The sequence below is a fragment of the Trichoderma asperellum genome, chromosome 7 (genome assembly GCF_020647865.1).
Source record: "Trichoderma asperellum chromosome 7, complete sequence".
In the NCBI taxonomy this organism is placed as follows: domain Eukaryota; kingdom Fungi; phylum Ascomycota; class Sordariomycetes; order Hypocreales; family Hypocreaceae; genus Trichoderma; species Trichoderma asperellum.
In genome coordinates this window covers 2546124-2564519 of record NC_089421.1, presented here as the reverse complement: position 1 = coordinate 2564519, position 18396 = coordinate 2546124, and the positions used below count along the sequence as shown (strand labels likewise).

Here is an 18396-nt window from a genome sequence, read left to right as displayed (position 1 = left end):
ACAGATCGAGAAGCCACGGTGTTCCATAAAAGTGACTGCGCATATGCACATGCAGACACCATTAGTACACCACGTACGCAACACCATGGTCGGCTGCTCTGCTCCAGCTATCACCTATTATCGTGTGCCTACTTACTCCATGCAGGCCGCAAGCTCGTTATCGCATGTGGCTTTCAGCTGGGATCCGGTGGCGTCAGGCTGGGAGGTCCTAGCGGGGGTACAAGGAGAGCTTGTGCCCTGTACTTTGCATTTCGCGCCTAGCTGGACGGTCCGGCAGTGCCGTAGTAGTCGCATCAAATCGGCGCAACTAACAAAAAGAGCCGCTAAGAAATCTAAAAGCAACATTGCGATAAGATGAAGCTCTCGGCATGGTCTGCATGCAAGCTGTGCGAGCAGCATTTCCCGAGTACGAGGCGAAGCTGCAGATGAAGCTATAGCCACGCATATGCAGGCACAGAGCATAATCCGAGCTTCACAAGCTCAGCTTTGCGCCGGATATCAAAGTCAAATGTGCGGAGTGCCATGCCGGTATGGGGCACGGGGACGTGGTGCTAGCGGTCGTAGTGCTTGGAGGAGCTGCCCAGAGCAAGTGGGATCTGCCAGCGGGAGATTTGCCTGGACGGAGCACAATAGGAGGCCGCGTACGATCCTGCAGAAGCCATTCAGAGTAGGTAGATGCGATGCCTCGCTAGGGGTGCGAGAGATCAGAGTGGGCACCTATTACTATTCGTAGTGCTGCAAGATGCTGCCATGTTAGTGCATAGTGAAGCAGTACTGCAGTAGCACCTACACAAACGCTCTGAGCTAAATAAACACGGCACGCCAGCTCCCGCGCTTTGCCAGGATATCTTCGGCTCGACCTGTCAAATCTCTCCTGGAACATTCCAGCGGCTGCGCGTCACCCAAGATTTAGCGTTGCATCAATCTCTATCTGTAGGGAGTAGTGCGACTGGACGAGATTGCGGCGGGTGCTAACGCGCCTCACGGGCCATGCGATCTGCAAGGACGCTTGGTTCCAGCCATTGGAGCTTAGGCTTACCCTAAAATGCCTTGAAAATACACGTATCGTCACGTATCTACCACAATTATGGGCAGAAAAAAAATGCTTGGTCACTTGGCGCCAAGCATCCTATAGCTTAGGACATAGATATAATCGTTTAACCGGCTGCCAATTCAAACTTGCAGTTAGAAAATATGTTTCTGGTTGCTCAAATTAGATGCTGACATAAGCCTCAATAACGGCTACATCGCGTATCGCCGCTAACCCTATTTCTGGTCATAAGATGATGGCATCCTGCAAATTTGTAATACGAGCTGCAAGATTTCTCTTGCTCCAGCGCAATGAATGCAGGGGGAGATTTAATTTTTCGTCTAAAGCAATCGTATGATATTGATTTGGCATTGGAGACCGCTGATTAACTAACGGCATGCACACTGAAGCTAAGGTGTGCAAGGTGTGCAAGGTGTACCTAATACAACTACGCATGCCGCCCTACCGGATATTACAATTAAATGAACCTTAATTTTGTCTTACTGAATTATGATATTTTCATGTCCTATTCTCTTTCTTGGCTCTCTGTTCAATAGACTTCAGTTCTATAATCCGATCGTCGATGAGAGCAATATCCGCCTCCACTCTCAGAATCTTCTCTTCCATCATGTCGATATACTCCTGGTCTGTGAGCTTCTTCAATGGGCTCCATTTTGACCTGAACCAGCTGTCGTTTTCATCCTTCACTTTAGGTTTCCTGTTTCCCAAGCCGTTAGCAACCATCTGCCCGCCCGCCCCTAATACTCCCCACATGACCATGGCGGGTAGAATCTTCCCTGGCCCCCCTATCCAAAAGTTAGTTATTAAGTGCTGATGCAAATAGAAAAGCCTGTTACGGATACTCACGTATTAATCCGGCCACTGCACCAGCTGCTGATCCTCCTACTGTGCTTGCGATGGTCTTATCTACTGGTCTTAGCTGCTGGTCACCTCCCATTGCCCTCACGGTCACGGATCTAGTGACTTTGATGGAGTTAGCGACAGGGCCGTATGAGTAATGATTCCACCAAGATGAAGTAGACGTACACCAAAAGCTTCCTCCCAGAGCAAACCATTGAAATCCAGTTACAGCACCACTAGCAACAGGGCTGGTGTCCCGCGCAATGGCACCGGCAACACCGGCCATCACTCCAGCAGCACCTTGTATGTACATGTTAGAGCTCAGTGTCAAGGCATACGCGGTGAAACAGAGAACGCACCAGACCATGCACCAACTTGAATGGGAGTCACCATAAGATCTACAAGTTCTGGTGGTAATAAGCCTCGTTTCTTGCGCTGCTGCTGCTGAATGGCGCCAGACGGAGGCTCGGACTTGTCGCTCATGTTGGCGGATTTTTCCCTTTGGCTGAGGCTAAGCGAGAACGGAGAGAGAGGTTGAAGACAGAAGAATGAGATGGGAAGACTTGGAAATAGATAGTAATACAGGTAGTAAATCAGAATATGTACGCGTTAAAGGTATGGTGGCATAGAGTAGATTAAAAAACCGAAAATATACAAGGCTATTAATAGTATGAAAAGACATATGACGGTGTTGATGAGGTCAATCTCTGCGAACGAGGTACCTCGCGCTTGTACCTTGTCCTAAAACCGCTTCCAATTCCTCGCCTGGCATTGGTGGGGCTCTGCAGATATGCACAAAACGGGTCGGCGGCTGGTGGGAGAGACTTTGCAGGTACGGCGCTGCGCAGGCGCACACCGCGGGCAGCTCAAGGCACTCTGGGGTACTATACCTCTGCGCATGTACCGGTATTATCGCGCGCACTAGCCCCAAAGTGGCCTGGCGCCTCCCACTCTTCGGCGGGCAAAAATTGGAAATGGAAAAGGCAAACCAGCCCTTCTCACGACGCCGCATCGTTTTTTTTCCACGACGAGCAAATTTCACCTCGCCAACCCCAGACCCGGCACCGCTTGTCTGGGCCTCGCACACGCTTCTCGCATTCGCTCTTCGTCCGCCTGAAGCCAATCTGGGCCCGCCATTGGCTGCTCTCGTCGACGTCTCTCGGCCACCGCCTGTTCCATTGACGCTGCTCTCTTTGCGCATCGGTGCTTGATATCGTTGCGCAAGCTCGCCCTTCAACCGCAATCATGCGTATGTCACTGAATCTGGCTGTGCCGAGTCCTCGAGAATGCCCTGCTGACGTCTGCCTCTAGCTCCCAAGAAGAAGGAACAACAGAAAATGTCCCTCGGGGACTTTCTGAATGATTCAGGTTGGTGCTCCCGTCCATCAATCACCGTCACCCCTCCCTTGACCCTCGCCGACCGCCTTCACATGCGGGTCGCATCGACACCCCACGCTGGCACTACCAGGGCCGTCTCCGAACATTAATATATTGACTTCTGATTTAGGTTTTGGTGGTGGAGGCTCTTGGGCTGATGAGGTTGAGGAAACCTATGGTAAGTTGTTTCTGTGGCTCAACTGTTGCTAGGTAGACAGTGGCTAACCTGCTCATAGTTTCTGGTAAGTTAGTACCTGAGATTGAAAGATACATTTCGGAAATAAGGAAAAGGCCCTGGCATAGTCCGGGCCGTGGTGGTATATGACACAGAAGATATTGACCCATGCTGCAGGTACCCAGCCTCTTCCCCCGGCTCGAGACAGCGCTCGCTCCGGCGGTGGCATGTCTTCGTGGCAGGATCGTGGTATGTATTACTTGTATCTGAACAATCCTTGTTGCTCAGCGTAATTAATGGCTGTAGGCTACTCTGTCCGCGAATCCATTCCTTCCAAGATTCCCGATAGGCCCCCCTTTACCGCTCACTTGGGTAACTTGTCGTATGACGCAACCAGCGAGTCCGTAACTGCCTTCTTCGAGGGCTGTGACGTCGTCAGCGTTCGTATTATCGAAGACCGAGAGCTACAGCGACCCAAGGGCTTTGGATATGTTGAGTTTGGCAATGTTGAAGGCCTCAAGAAGGCCCTGAACCTTGATGGAGAGTCCTTTGAGGGCCGTATGATCAAGATCAAGGTCGCTGATCCTCGTATGTGTCTACTATCTTATTCTCAAAATCCTCCATGCTAACCCAATCATGTAGCTCGTGGCGGTGATGGCCGAGATGGTCGAGGTGAATCCACCCGGGACCTGAGCGATTGGACTCGCCGAGGCCCTCTGCCCGATGTTGGCCCATCAAGGGGCCCCCGATCTGACTTTGGCGAACGACGCCTCCGTGATCCCGCCTCCGAAGGCCGTGCCCCCCGTGAGATGAACTGGGAGCGACGAGGACCTCTGTCTCCTACTGTTCCCCAGGAGCCTGGATCCCGTGAGAGCAGCCGTGCGCGTGGACCCCAGGAGGGTCTGGGCGAGCGCAGCGAATCATACCGTGGAAACCGCCGCGACCCTGCAACCTGGGGAGAGGGCAATGGCCGTCCTCCTCGCCAGTACAACGAGCGCCCCGAGCGTCCCGAGCGCACCGCTACCGCTGCTGAAAAGGATTTCCAGTGGCGCAGCAGCATGCGTCCGGATGCTGCTAACGCACCTGCAGCTGAGACTCCGGCCTCCCCCGGAGCTGCCCCGGCTCAACCTGCTGGCCGCCCTCGCTTGAACCTTCAGAAGCGAACCGTTTCAGAGGCTGCTGACAGCTCTGCCTCTGCGGCCTCGGACTCCAAGGCCAGCCCCTTTGGTGCTGCTCGCCCTATTGACACCGCGGCGAGGGAAAAGGAGATTGAGGAGAAGAGACTGCAGGCTATCCAGGAGAAGCGTGAGGCGGACGAGAAGGCCAAGGAAGAGAAGCGCCTTGCCAAGGAGGCTGCCGCCGCCAAGGCTGAAGCTGAAGCTGAAGCTAAAGAAGCCGCTGAGGCTGGTGAGGCCAAGCCTGAAGCAAAGGCTGAAGCCGAGACAGAGACCAAGCCAGAGGGAGAGGCAAAGGTTGAGGGAGAGACGCAAAACGGTGCGGCAGAGGAGAAGATCCCCATCCGAGCCAAGGATCAGCCCAAGGAGGCGCCGAAATCAAGAGCTACTGAGTCTGGCAACTGGAGATCAGAGCCCCGAACACCCCGTGGACCTCCCAACCGTGGCGACCGTGGTGACCGTGGCGACCGTGGCAGCCGTGGAGGCCCGGCCCGAGGACCTCGCAACGATAACCGCGCCCCTCGATCCAACGGCCAGCAGGCTGCTGCACCTGTAGCAGAGGGCGATGCCCCTGCCGCTGCCCCTACTGCTGATGAGGACGGCTGGACTACCGTTGCTGTTGGCAAGAAGGGACGTACCGGCCGAGTGTAAAAAAAAACAAAAGCGATTGTAAAATTTGATCCCCATTTCCTTTCGGTTTTCATGACTAGAGATGCCGTCGCAAGGTTTACGCCAGCAGATCCAGTCCTGACATCCTGTGCACTTGTCTCGACTTTTTTTTTTCCCCTTGACGCTTTACTGTTTTGCGGAGAAGGCCCATGCGGCCTATATTCTCGGCTATCTCCAGGCTGAAAACTGCTTGGATATGGCCCATGATTTTCCGGCAATGCCAGATGATGCCGCCTTGACACCAAAGATGACTCTTTTTGAGTCACCTTGGCTGCTCAGGTATCAGTTGGTGGAGCCCATTACAGCATTACTTGCCTTGCCTACGTTCGCTGGATGAGCTTGATAGAGGCTTATTTGCTACTTGGCAGACGGGTATAATGAAACATTGCAGCTGCCCCGTATATATCGGCCGTAATGACTTTTACTACAGTTTGGAGGAAGAAAGGGATAGGAGGCGGTTGAAACACGATACAATTTTCACGACATCCAAGAGATGCGGGACAGACTAGATTGAAAAAGAGGGAGAGGTGATTTTCTGCGATCAGCTTTCGATTGATGATGATGACGGGCTCACGCTTTACGCAGTGTGGATAGTAGGGAAAGCAGGGGACTAATCAGTTCATCTACGGACATTTGGGAGGGAGTATAAAAAAGGGGAACAATCTGCACAAGTGTCTATTTTTTCGTCATTTTTTTCGACTCCTTTCGTTTCTTTGTTTGATTTTTCACGTCTTTTTTATTTTTATTTTTACTTGGTCGCTTGACAAAGATGGCTGCTACGAGAGAAGGGACAAAAAAAGCTTGGGATTTGGACAGGCTCATGCGGGTAGACAGAATGGCGGGCATGGAAAAAAAAGGGGGAGCCTGGGGCTGGCAAACAAAACGAACAGGCAGCCGAATGTAGTCGCTTTGAAGCGAGTCTTTTTTCCGATAGAGGTGCGAGGCAAATGAGAAAAAAAATTCACAAATAACTTGAAAGAGTGCAATGACGTTTCTGTGTATGTGTGGATTGCGTTTGCCTATCAGGTAACCGTCATTGCAAGGCTGTGCAGGCAGCGAGATGGATGAATGGCTGCCTGTGCTCGGCACTCTGCAGGAGATGGTCGGATATAATATATTGCGCGCTCAATCGTTGACTGCGACGACATTGCAAGTCTCTCTCTCTCTCTCGTCTATTGTCTACACTCTTGGTCACCCTCTCTCACCTCATCCGCTATATACCATATAGAACAGCATCAACAACAACATCACCGGCCATCGCCACCAACCATGTCCCCCCCTTACAAATTCACCTTCTCGCCCTCTCTCTCCCCCCTCACCCTCCAAACCCCCCAAACCCTGTCCTCCAAATCCGTCCCCTCCATCGCCCACCTCATGACCAGCGTCCTCGTCCTCCGCCAGCAAAACCAACCCCCGTCCCCTCCTCAGATCCTCCTCCTGCGCCGCTCCCCCGCAGATTCCTACGGCCTCAAGTGGGAAGCCCCCGGCGGCTCGGCCGACCTCACCGACGCGTCAATCCTGTCCGCCGCCGCGCGCGAGCTCTTTGAGGAATCCGCCCTCGGGGAGAGCCATTTCCACGCCGTGCTGGGCATGACGAAGCAAAAAGCCGAAGAGCTGTTTTCTTCTTCTTCCTCGTCGACGGCGGCGGAGGAGAAGAGGCCTGACAATTGGGGCATTGATCCTGAGGACGAGCAGGCAGAGGATATAGAGGTGCATGTCTCGGAGGACATGAAGATTCTGTTTACGACGTTTCACGAACCGGATGGCATTTGGGGGAAAGTCAATTTCCTCGCTACTGTGGCGGAGGATGCGCAGGTCGAGATTGATCTGGAGGAGCATGTCGAGTGGGGGTGGTTCACGGAGGAGGAGGTCCGGACGGGACGGGCCTTGAGGTCGAGTGTCATTACTGAGACGATTTTCCCGGACGAGGAGCTTTCTGATGGGGGTAAGAGGGTAATGGAGTTTACGAGCCAGGCTGTTTGGGGATCTCTTTTGGAGGCTTTTAGTGTGGGGAGGGAGCTGGGCATTATTGTGTAAGTTGGGAGGAGAGGGGGGTCTCTGATGATGATGATGATGATGATGATCATGGCTCTGATGATACAAACGTCTTTTTGTTCCTCTTATTCTCTCCTTTTATGTTCTGAAAGACGACTACCTAGATAAGATAGATGGATGGATATAAAGGTAAAGGCATGCTTTACATACTTTGCTTCAACGTGCATGCTCAGCATTGAAGTCATATAAATATCCTCCTGAGGACACGGAGATGAAAAAAAAAAGGAGATGTCCCCCAAGTAAAACTCAAACAAACGCCAGGCCAGCATACACAGTTATCATCAACCAAACAAACAAAAAAAAAAAAAAAAATGGATGAAATGGATGAAAAAAAGAAGAAGAATCATCATCAAGACCTCTTCGCACCCATCTCCTCCATCCCATAATCATCCCACTCGTCATCCGCCCCCGTCGCACCGCCAATCTTCCTCCCAACCCAGATCCCCATCGCCGTCACCACGCTCCCCAGCAAGAACCACCCTTCAAACCAGCCGTCCACAAAGGCCGGCGTCAGCGCTCCCCTCAGGACCCCTCCCACAGCGGATCTCGCCTCGCTGGGAAGTTGGCTCCGCAGCAGCAGACTCGCGGATATGACGTACGTAGCAATGACTTGACCAACCGCCAGGGCAAGATTCGCCTGTGCGTGACGAAGCAGGCCGGGCGTCCACTTTGCAAACAGGTGGAACGTCTGGATGGCGCTGTTTGCGCTGGCGACGAGAATAACGCCGCTTAGGGCGAAGCTGATGATGCGCGCCCAGGCCATCTGGTCGAGCTTCGGGTCCCAGTGTCTCGCCAAGAGACCCAAAAAACGGTTAATGGGATCGCTGTTGGCGAAGCTGGCTGACGGGGAAGACGCTCTCCGGAGCGTCGTCAGGGACGTCGCCAGGATGCGGTACACGCAGTAGGCGCTGAAAATGTACGACGGCACGAGCAAGAGGCGACCAACCGTCGTGGATGCCCGGGCCGTAGCTGCGCGCTGGCTCTTCATCAGCAAGAGGTTGGAAGAGAGATTGGCCTCCATGGCTTCCAGCCCGGCAATCTCCATCCTGAGCGTCTGCATCTCGACCTGCTCGCTTGATTGTCCGCGAATCGACCCCATGACAAGACCAACAAGCCCTCCAGATTTACCTCCATTGGCAACAGTACCCTCAGCAACTTTTCTCTCCAGGTAGTGCAGTCTATGCTTCTTGGTCGCAAGCATCTCGTTGGTCGCATCCAAACCCGTTTGTTTGCGATTCAAATCTGCCTCGGTCAGGGGCTTCCGCTTCCTCAGCTCGGCACTGCTAAACGTGTGCCACGGCGACGATACTGACGCAAAGCCAGACAGCAACGCCATGAGCGATATTCCCACCACGCCAATCCTCTCCAGGCAAGCCCTCGTCAGATCCTCACCCATAGTGCCCTTCATCTTGCCATCAATGGTTGGAGGCGGCGGTGATCGCAGCATAATCTCAGCTCTCGGCACAACGCTCCCCATCGACCAGAACAAAAACAACCATCCACCAAACAAAACCGCCTGCAGCCCCAGTGCCATCCGCGGCATCCTTCCCTTTGCCGTCCTCTGAAAACTCCAGCCCGCGCTGGAAACCACCGACCGACACTCCAGCCACGGAATCAGCACCACCAGCATAAACAGCAACGCCGGCACCGTCACCCTCAGCGCAAGATTCCTCGCCGCCGGATCCACAGCCTCGACAATCTCCGCCATGATGAGCGCGCCCAGCGTCGCCGCCAGCCCAACGGTCGTGCCAAAGGCCCAGGCAGCGCCGCGCCTCCGCCAGCTCTTGCTGCCGTGCTCTGCGTGAACTTGTCGCAGCGCTGCGGGAGCATGAGCCGGGAGGACGTGGCCTTCGCCGTCACGGATGTCGTCCTGCGCCGCGGCGCTCAGCTTCGGGAAGACGAGGCGCACGGCGACGGCGTTGGCGGCGAGGAAGACTGCGGCGAAGGGCAGGGCCGAGAGCAGCGCTGCTGCAGTGACGGCGTTGGGGCTGGGCGGAGCGCAGGCATCGTGTCGGTCGCAGGAGGAGAAGAGAGAGAAGGGCCACATCTGTGCTGGTATATATACAATTGTGCTGTGTTGTCGGTGCTTCCTTTTCTCTTCCTCCTTGGTATGATTCCCTCCTCTTTTCTTCTTTGTGATACCTGTGTCGATTTACCCAGTCACTGCTTTTCCTCCGCTCAAATCGTCCTCTCTCGCTCGTATCGTGTGTAGGTATATCTAGTCCCCGCCGTCCCCGTCCCCGTCGTAATCGCAAATCGCAGCTTTATCGTCCAATCCCCCCCCGCCAAGCCGGTTAAAGAAAAGCACGACACAGGCGCAGCCACAACGCAACAAACTCCAGAGGAAGCTCAAGCCACCTGGTGTCCAGCAAACCGTAATCGGGTCCAAGCTTTCTGTGTGTCAAATGGTATGAGATGAAGAAAAGAGAAGAGAGGAAGCGGGAGATTTAGCAAGAAAGAAAAAGCGAATGTACTGTCATGCCCCGTCACTCAAGCGGGCGTTCAAAAGTCCAGCTTTATGATCTGGCCGCTCGCACAAGAACCAGCGAGAAACAGCCGAGTGAACCAGACAGAAACGACAATCTGCACTCTGTGTAGTAAGTAATATGTAGCAACAGCGTGTATGTACAGGGTTGCACAGATCACCATTACTTCTGTGCTTCGTACAAAATGCAACGTCAAAAGAACGAAGAGCGAGAAAAAAAAAGAGGAAGGAAAAGGACAGGAATGACGACGATCCTCATGTACCGGTACTGCAGCGCCGTGCCTTGTGCCTGTGCTAGCAGAGTGACACTGACGTCGTCATGGCGGGTAGAGGCGCCCCATGGCCGCCGCAGCCAATGGCAGGTCACTGTACTTCCCGCAGTCAGACTCCCCCACCGTTACAGCCCACCCGGCTCCGTCCCAGCGCAATTGGTCCATTTCCAGCCGTTTAGCCTCGTCTGATTCAGCGCCAAAGCTAACACGAAGCCTCCATCTTCCTACTATGTATATATACTAGCAGTAGCACAGCAGCAGTGCCAGAGTAGTATAACAAACACCTTGTGTGGCCTTGAATTGCAAACATCAGCCCAAGCACATGCACACATCCTGGCATAACCTTATTCCACCCGACAGCAATCCCCCACTCCACTCCCAGTGTTTCGTCTCGAGACGCCCCGTTTCACTGGGCAGAGCCAGAGCCTCAACCCCGCCTCCAAAGCCGCGTAAACCACCCAGAAAAAATAAACCCTTGCTTGATTATACGAGATGCGAGTTAGTGACGGATTACTATTTATTCATCGGCAGAATGATTATACATCGCAATTTTATTGGCCCAGAATCCCCCTCTCCACGGAAGACGGCACACTCTTAAGTGTTGATGCTGTCTTCGTTGGGCTCTTCGGCGCAAAAAGTGAAATCCATCTTACGACGACTCCAGTACGTGAAAGTCACCTACTAAACCTGCCTGGGCAGCTACGTCCCATCAGTCTCGTCTTGGCTCATCGTATTCACGCTCGATTTTACAGCATGCGTTCTTGATGCTTTGGCACTGCTAGAGTCATAAATCCATCGCTCTATTACCCAAATACCGTCCAGTCTTCTATCAATCGCTAAACTACCTAGTACCTAGTTCCACATTGCTTCGCTTTCAATACATGCCCCATTTCAAGTGCCCTCTCATACTAGCATTGGTTTTCAAATTCATCCCGAATTGGCTGGCCCTTACTCATCGCCCCGCCTGGTGAACCAGTTTTTCCAGCCCGGAAACTTTGGAAAGTTTGAGCAACAGACCTTTTTTTTGTTTGCTTCAACATCAATGACCGGATCTGGGCCAAGTCCATAGTCACCGCGAGCAACTCTATCCTTACCCTTCCTAGCTCCACTAGGAAGTTCTTGTAGTTCTAACATGGCAGTATCTGCTCCATGGTTGATGGAAAGTGCGGCCGCCTCCCGCGGAGCCTCTGGCACGTACGCTAAGCCATGTGCAGCAAGATTCTCTAAACCCTGAGTACGTGGCCATGAATTAGTCCGCTGCCGTTGTCGATGATGTTGCCGAGGCGCATTTTTGTACCGCATTGGCTGCTGCTGTTGATACTGTTGCGGCTGTGACTGAGATGATTGTGATCCAGGTGGCTGCGATCCAGGTGGCTGCGATCTAGACGACTGTGATCTAGATGAATGTGATCTGGATGGCTGAGATCCAGATGGCTGAGATCTATATCGAGACCGAGACTGTTGAGACTGCTGTGACTGTGACTGAAATGACTGTGACCGAGATGGATGCTGGTATGGCCCCTTCGATTGCCGGAAGCGTGGGCTTGATGGCTCCTCGAAAAGTTCCTCCAACTCTCGTTGTTGTGGATCATCTGATCGCAGGTGTTCTCTTTGCCACTGCTGTGATTGCCCTCGAGGAGGGCCTCGTGACTCCGGCTTGGAAAAGGGAGAGAAGTGTGCAAGAGCAGGAGACTGTATCAAGGGATCCCCTGGCTCGTATTCTGTCTTCTCCCCGAATTCCGCCTTCAGTTTATCAATCTGTTTAACTAGGGAGATTTGGTCCAAGGAGAGTGAGCGTGACGGACGTTGGGCGACTTTGCCTCTCTCTATATCAGCGACTTTGTTGTCGTCGCAAATCCTCGCAACATCTGACGCTCTTGAGGCTTCCGCTGCGAACTCGTTGTACAACTCGATGGCTTTCTTTAGTTTGTCCTTGTTGTCCATGGAAGCCTCTATCAACGTTTGGTGAGGTGGGGCATTGGTCAACGGAGATACAGTCCGTAGTGTCTGCTCCGATAGTGAAGGCCCTTCAGATCTGGCTCTTGTGTGCCTAGGCGATCGTGATCTAGCTGGAAGCTGCTTGGTTGTAGGTAAAAACGTTGCTAAAGGCACATCATCGGAAGAACTTTCTGCCCAAGATGAAGCTCTGGCTCTAGGAACTTCAAGCCTTGCTGGCATCGTTATGGGAGACTCCGAGGGCCTAAATCTTGACGAACCTGGGGAGTCATATCTTGGAGAATCCAGGGGCCTAGATTTTGGAGATGCTACTCTAGAATGCCTAGCTATGGCAGAACTGGCTGTAACCTCCGCTGGAGAGGGCCGAGCAGTGTGTGACAACGGCTTTGAATGCGCGTGTGTTGATGGTCCTGACCCTAAAGGTCTTGTCCGAGACGATTCTGCCCCAACAGAAGACTGTCTTGAATGTCCTGATCCAGAAGATGCTACCCGTGAACTCGACACTCTTGTGGCTGCTGCTCTCGAAGGTGCGGCGGTTGACGGCCCGCCCAAAGATGGCCTACCCTCCAAAACCGACGCTCTCTAACCTCGCGCTTGTGGAGCTGGCTGTGGCGAAGCTGTTTGTATTTGGGACGAACTCACTCGCGCTGCCATTTCTAGCCCTCTTGCTCTCGCATCAGGCGTCACACGAGATGTGCTGGGCGTCATTTCTTGCTGGGCAACCCTGCGGCGGTGGTGATCGCGTGGCTTAGAGTCGCCGCCTCCTCTCATCGTAACTGTTACAGTATCTTTAAATCTTTCTATACTCTTCATGATTAGGGCCCCTGAGGTACAGCCTGGGGCGGTAAGCATCTTCTAGGATGCACTCTCAGAATTTCGCCCCTGGGCCTCATCCGACTCGTCGTCTTCTTCTGCGCTTATTCCATGCCTAAGCGCTGCTGCCTCACTAACCTCCATTTTGTGAAGCTGGTCTAGCTTCTGCTGTTGATCCAGGGCCTCAGCTCCCGTCATGACCTCAAACTCTCCTTCTTCATCCTCCTCTTCGTCCTCGCTATTGGGAGCGCTGGGGGAGCACTAGAAGGCATCGGATCAGAGACGACACGACGCGCAATACTAGTTCGGGGACCGGGCGCAGCGTCGGGAGATTTTGACCTCATCGGCACAGACTCGTGGTGAGGCTTAATAGTCGGATCGAATTTAGCAGGCAGTCCCAGAACTTGTGCTACTTGATGCGCCTCCTCGTCGGGTGAAATTTGGACCTCCAGTTCGTAGGTGCTACTAGCCTCGCTATCGGCTTCATGTTTACCATGAGTGGCGGCTAGCATGCTGACATATGTTTGCCGCGAATTATCGTTTGTACGCTTTGCCTTTTTCTTACTTCGCTTCTCGCTGGGTCTCACAACGACGACAGGTACAGGAGAATACTGCAGACAATATTTGGAAAATGAGTTGCGATTATTGACGAGCCCTTGGAGACCACCGAGAGATCGCCCTCGGGTGCCCACAACCAGCATGGCTGGCTGATAGAGTTGGATCTAAATTTTTGTAGATGGTTAGGAATACAAGGCAGAGAATGGGAACACAAAGACAATCACAGATACTTACTAGCGACTGAAAGGTAGAATGCAGTTTGCCCACGGCATACTCCAGAATGAATGCAACGGCTCGGTTACTGCTGTTCTTTGCCATGATGCCGTCCATAACTTGCTGTGCATCGCTGTAGTATGACTTCTCGCTGAGTCTCATGTCTTTTTCGATCACGCGAACGCAGATAATCTCGTCACCATCATCGACAAGCTCATCTAACAACCATTGGACAGCGTACTCTGAGTATGGATTCTCGTCGACGCCGACCATGAATGTTCGTGATCTTCGACGCGGCTGGTATCCATTATGCCTCACATTGAGCACAACTGACGAGGGAACTTTTTTGGATGGTTCACCAATGGGCACATTGTCGAAGCCAACATGGCGCTCAAATCTGTCGCATGGTTGCGAGGTTAGCACTGTCATTCCCATTGCAAAATCAAGGCTTTTAGGAGGGAAGGGGTCGGGTTTAATAAAGCTTATAAGCTAGATTACACAAGGAAGAAGGATCAACAGGGAAAATAGAGAGAGATGGAAATAAGAGAACATGGCAGATCAAGGCGTTATGAGACATAATATGCAGAGCACAAGGAGTCAATGAGTCAAAAATGCATATGCCAAACAAGATGCATGTAAGAGGTTTGAGCTGGGATAGCTCGTATGAACTGTATCACAGGGAAATAGGCATGAGCCATCTCGGTTTATGACTGCCAGCGGGGAGGAAATAGCCATACAAAGAAGCCGTTAAAGTAGTGGGGTGAATAACTGCTGGCTGGGTACCTTCGCCAAGGATCACATGTACATTGGAGAAAGCAGGTCGTTGTTGTTGGAGGATAAGCAATGTAGAGGAATTCGAGAAGGTATCCTGCCATAGCTGATAGGGCCATGGTATAACACAGGGATATGTGAACGGGGTTGGTGGTGGCACCAGAGCTGCCAACTTGGCCCCATCGAGCAAATCGATGTTGCTCTTGAGATACCTCACTTGTGGTTCCCTGCCGACCCCAATGGCGAAAAAGAGGATGGTGCTGAACTCCCAGACATGGAACTAATGAGAGCGCCGCTAGCGTAAAGATTGAAGCGTTCTTTCGGCCCACATAAACTGAACGCTATCATGGCTCTAAAATGGACGGCAACTGGTCCCAGGGCAGAGTTATATCTGGCGCAGCACAGGACAGCAACGGCTGCTTTGGAAGGGTTATTCAGAGAAATGGATTCTCCATCCTTGACCGGCAATTTTTTGCCGAGAGCAGGCATCAAGAAGACCCAGAGGAGCACAAGCGTGTCTCTCTCGTGCTGGAGACAGTCCATCTCACCGAGCACAATGTCTGAGAGCCGCGCCCTTGAATCACCATGACACCACTCGACATTTGCCGCATTGCCGTTCTAGGGAAGACAAATCCTGAGATGGGGGGGTACAGAAACACATGAAACGAGGATGGATATGGCTGGAGAGGAAAACAAAGAGAGAGGAGAAGAAGACGAGAAGAATGCCATATGGCTTACCTGGTGTGTGGTGGAGGGGACGGAGGACGCGCTTTGGCACCGTCAGAAGCTCGTTTCTGAACGCCGAGAGCGCGCCGCTTAGTGACCGACGAGCCTGATGTGGTTTTATGCAACGGGGCTCCGTCGGGTTTTGGCAGCGCAGTGGCGAAGCTGAGTTTCGATTGTCGTCGCGAAGAAGTGTCGCTAGCACTGGAGGCGAGAGGCATCGAATTCTGGCTGCCGCTGGCATCAGACGGGGGGAAATACTCTTCATGAGACTGCTTCGACGGCACCATTGACGCTGGAGAGACGTCCGAGTCGGAAGCGTGAAGAGGAGACCTTGGAGACTGCATGGTGGAAATGTTTTACTTGTTTTCCCTGCGACAAGGCCCGATGTCAGTATGTGTGATTCGTGTAAGCTGGCTCGGCTTGGTGGCTCACTCGCTGTTCACGGCAACTGAAGATATGATATAGGGATATAGTAAGGGCCGATTATATACCTAAGCGAGGGATTTCGGTAGACGAAAAATGAATCCGTAAAGAAAATGAATGCAAGGTAAAAGCGATCAAGGCGTGTGCGTGTATTTGCGCTTGACTTGGCTAAACCAATACCCTTCGTTCCCGGTGATTGGTGAACAAAAGGACGAGAAGCACGAAAAGAGTTATTCGAAAAAAAATGAAGAGGAAAAAAAGAAAGAGAGTCAAAAAAATGAAACCAGAGGAGGAAAGATGCTGAGCCTTTATGAATATCCTGGTTTGGCTCTTCTGGGCTGAGGCCAGATAGAAAAAGAGGACCACAAACCAAGCGAGACACAATATCAACGGCTCGGCACTGAGATGCCGAGCTGGCGCAGCACGGCAGACGAGATTTGCGGGAAGGTGCAGATGGGCTCCGGGTTTGAGGCACGATGAGCGGAAAGCAAGGCAAGGGGATGAGACCTGGTTAAGACTTTCCCACTTTCAAAGAGAAAAAAAGGGAGAGAAAAATGTGGAAGACGGAAAGTGCGGCAGAAGAAGGGAGGGAGAGAGTCAGAATGACAAGAAGGGAAGCTGGGGTTGCGAGCCCAGCTCCTGCCTGGCTTTGTTGGCCGGAGTGAAATATGCCGAAAATAAAAAAAGAACCTTGGTAAACAGGAAACGTAATGGGCAAGAATATGGATGGCTGCACTCGCTAAATATGGCCAAGCAGAACCTTCTCAGATATCTCAAGTAAATAAACAGATGAATATGGAAGGGTGAAGGTAGAGGCAGGGAATAGGCAGAAGCACGCAACGAAATACTAAGCCTCAGGAGTCGAGTCTATGGGCAAAGTGTCTTATCGTCTTGTCAGCAACTGTTGAAACCCACAGCAGACGTTGCCTCGCTTTTACTTTACTCTCCTCTGCACTCAGGGGAAAAGCAGCAGCCGAAAAGCACGGATCGTCGACGTTGCAATAAGGCAAGACAAGCATAAAAACAAGCAGCGCCTCTAATTTTTTTTTTTTTTTCGTTGCGCCGTCGATATCCCAGGTTGGTCCCTATTTAGGGCTAGGGTGGCGTGCCTCTTTTTTTCTTTGTACTTTTCTTTCTTTTCTCTAATTTTTTTTTAAAGAGGAAATGACAATAAGGGTGCACCTCTTCTGCTTCCGGGATAGATAAAACACCCCGCAATCGGTGCCTGGGATTTGGGGGGGATACAAGGTGTTGTAGCTTGTATCGGCAGCGATGATGAAGAAGAAGCCACGAGGGGTCTTTGGTCCAGTCGATTCGCTGGCGGCACTCCTCGGGATGGCGTGGTTCTAGCGATGGCGACAGCGCGGCAGAGAGGACTGGTAGCAACCTCTTCGGCTCGTTGATCGCTAGAATGGGAGCAGCGGTTTGCCGGTGGTGAGGAAAAGGAGGGATCAGGAAGCTTGTGATGGTGCCGCCGGAATATTGAGTTGGCGGCGCAGAACCGAGGGTCTGGTCTGGGTGCCGCGCACTGATCAAGAGCTCAAGGCAAAAAGGACTCCTCTTTGCCTCCGCTTTATGGCAGCTTTGGTCCACTAGTGTCTGGGAGCTTGTCGATAGCAGATCTGACCTGCTGCTATTCACCGTGTATTTTCTCTTTGTTTAATTCTATCTTTTTGCTTCCCAGCCTGTGGTTGGCAGTAATGGCTCGGAACAGGCGGATGGTATTTTGGTGTCAAGCACGCTTTATGCTAGAGCCGACGATAACGCAGGTCGAGGCCTCCAAAATCAGGCAGAAAAGGTGAATACCCGGGATGGATGTCTTTCCGAGAAAACCGGTATGAATCGTGGCGATGCAATGGCGGTGAGTAAGAGTGTCGGATAGAGGCCAAGGTGCCAAGCTGTGTTTATGAGATTCAATGCCTAGTGCGCCTTGTATCGTGCAGCAGTGGACTGTCGCTGAGATGAAGCTTTGGCTGGCTGGATTGGTAGCGTCACCACTTGTACTTCGTAGTGTGCCTTAGTAGTTAAGATGTATGCGACGCAGCCGGGCCCACAACAGAACAGCAACAAGTTTCAACTCTGAAGCAAGGAGGAGGAGAAGGAGGAGGAAGAGGAAGAATAGCAAGAAGAAATGGCGAAAGAAAATTTGAAACTGAAAAATAAGGTGAAAAGCGGCTTAAATGCGGAGCCCGTCGATAGCACCGTAGCATCCAAGGCCACCGGAGAAATAAATGGTGTTGATATTGGCATTCCCAGCTATATAAGGTATTAATCCCTCTGCTGCCGCGACCAGGATTCCCCAAAAAACGCCCAGCTCAGTAAGAGGCAGTATCCAGGCCTCCTGTACCGCTCCATTGGTCGGCAGAGCTTAGATACGGAGACCTCATTCGCATCGAGTAATGGCAATATGTCCACATGGGGATAGAGCTTGGCACATTCAGCCAATCGCACCAGCAACGCGCATCGAGAGGATCAAACGACACGCACACACGCATACGGGAAAGCCACATAAGTCTCCGAATGAACAAATATCAAATATTATGGCATATGTGAATGGGAGATGCCGTTCCGTATGAACCATAGGTTGGGCGCCAAGAAGCTTGGCTTTTGTCCCCCTCACTCTCGCTGGTGACAAGGATTCATTATGCTGTTCTCTGCTGAAGACACAGGTGAGCCAATAAGAACGAATAGCATTATATATTATTGGTTCTCTTCTTAACAACGCCACCGTCATCCATGCTCGGTGGAACCCTCGCTCTTGATGCAGCTACAGCCTGCAGTCACATACACCAACCTTGTGTTGGTCTAGGCTGGATGCCAAGATAAGAAAGCGGCTG

The 18396-nt window shown here is 52.3% G+C and overlaps 7 protein-coding genes across 7 annotated transcripts; 3 read left to right on the top strand and 4 right to left on the bottom strand.

Moving 5' to 3' along the window:
• Nucleotides 1-1489: 1489 nt before the first annotated feature.
• TrAFT101_011556 (uncharacterized protein) lies at nucleotides 1490-2565 on the bottom strand. Its single transcript, XM_024905426.2, has 4 exons — nucleotides 2251-2565; nucleotides 2078-2191; nucleotides 1898-2014; nucleotides 1490-1836 (listed from the first exon to the last, which is right to left on the bottom strand). The coding sequence occupies exons 1-4, from the start codon at nucleotides 2372-2374 to the stop codon at nucleotides 1550-1552; spliced, it is 642 nt and encodes a 213-aa protein (XP_024758012.2). The 5' UTR covers nucleotides 2375-2565; the 3' UTR covers nucleotides 1490-1549.
• A 335-nt stretch (nucleotides 2566-2900) lies between these two features.
• Nucleotides 2901-6031, top strand: TrAFT101_011555 (uncharacterized protein). Its single transcript, XM_024903572.2, has 7 exons — nucleotides 2901-3140; nucleotides 3203-3259; nucleotides 3399-3446; nucleotides 3505-3510; nucleotides 3621-3692; nucleotides 3750-4031; nucleotides 4086-6031. The coding sequence occupies exons 1-7, from the start codon at nucleotides 3137-3139 to the stop codon at nucleotides 5267-5269; spliced, it is 1653 nt and encodes a 550-aa protein (XP_024758013.2). The 5' UTR covers nucleotides 2901-3136; the 3' UTR covers nucleotides 5270-6031.
• A 525-nt stretch (nucleotides 6032-6556) lies between these two features.
• TrAFT101_011554 (uncharacterized protein) lies at nucleotides 6557-7324 on the top strand (the record flags this gene model as incomplete). Its single annotated transcript, XM_024900783.2, has 1 exon — nucleotides 6557-7324. One exon carries the CDS (start codon nucleotides 6557-6559, stop codon nucleotides 7322-7324), a length of 768 nt encoding a protein of 255 aa, XP_024758014.2.
• A 46-nt stretch (nucleotides 7325-7370) lies between these two features.
• On the bottom strand, nucleotides 7371-9389 carry TrAFT101_011553 (uncharacterized protein; the record flags this gene model as incomplete). Its single annotated transcript, XM_066129298.1, has 2 exons — nucleotides 7371-7438; nucleotides 7709-9389. 2 exons carry the CDS (start codon nucleotides 9387-9389, stop codon nucleotides 7371-7373), a joined length of 1749 nt encoding a protein of 582 aa, XP_065985430.1.
• A 1658-nt stretch (nucleotides 9390-11047) lies between these two features.
• TrAFT101_011552 (uncharacterized protein) lies at nucleotides 11048-12277 on the bottom strand (the record flags this gene model as incomplete). The annotated part of the gene is made up of 1 exon (XM_024904275.2): nucleotides 11048-12277. One exon carries the CDS (start codon nucleotides 12275-12277, stop codon nucleotides 11048-11050), a length of 1230 nt encoding a protein of 409 aa, XP_024758016.2.
• Nucleotides 12278-12281: 4 nt separating this feature from the next.
• On the top strand, nucleotides 12282-12686 carry TrAFT101_011551 (uncharacterized protein; the record flags this gene model as incomplete). Its single annotated transcript, XM_066129297.1, has 1 exon — nucleotides 12282-12686. The coding sequence occupies one exon, from the start codon at nucleotides 12282-12284 to the stop codon at nucleotides 12639-12641; it is 360 nt and encodes a 119-aa protein (XP_065985429.1). The 3' UTR covers nucleotides 12642-12686.
• Nucleotides 12687-13062: 376 nt separating this feature from the next.
• TrAFT101_011550 (uncharacterized protein) lies at nucleotides 13063-15480 on the bottom strand (the record flags this gene model as incomplete). The annotated part of the gene is made up of 3 exons (XM_024900845.2): nucleotides 13063-13590; nucleotides 13661-14036; nucleotides 15149-15480. The coding sequence occupies 3 exons, from the start codon at nucleotides 15478-15480 to the stop codon at nucleotides 13063-13065; spliced, it is 1236 nt and encodes a 411-aa protein (XP_024758017.2).
• Nucleotides 15481-18396: the final 2916 nt, after the last annotated feature.

What these genes read in the sequence shown, in the direction of transcription:
- TrAFT101_011556 (XM_024905426.2), bottom strand. Translation starts at nt 2,374, where the DNA reads ATGAGCGACAAGTCCGAGCCTCCGTCTGGCGCCATTCAGCAGCAGCAG. An exon ending in TCAAGTTGGTGCATGGTCTG is followed by an intron (nt 2,192 to 2,250) that starts GTGCGTTCTCTG and finishes TGTACATACAAG; the next exon opens with GTGCTGCTGGAGTGATGGCC. An exon ending in TCTGGGAGGAAGCTTTTGGT is followed by an intron (nt 2,015 to 2,077) that starts GTACGTCTACTT and finishes ACTCCATCAAAG; the next exon opens with TCACTAGATCCGTGACCGTG.
- TrAFT101_011555 (XM_024903572.2), top strand. An exon ending in GGACTTTCTGAATGATTCAG is followed by an intron (nt 3,260 to 3,398) that starts GTTGGTGCTCCC and finishes CTTCTGATTTAG; the next exon opens with GTTTTGGTGGTGGAGGCTCT. An exon ending in GTCTTCGTGGCAGGATCGTG is followed by an intron (nt 3,693 to 3,749) that starts GTATGTATTACT and finishes TAATGGCTGTAG; the next exon opens with GCTACTCTGTCCGCGAATCC.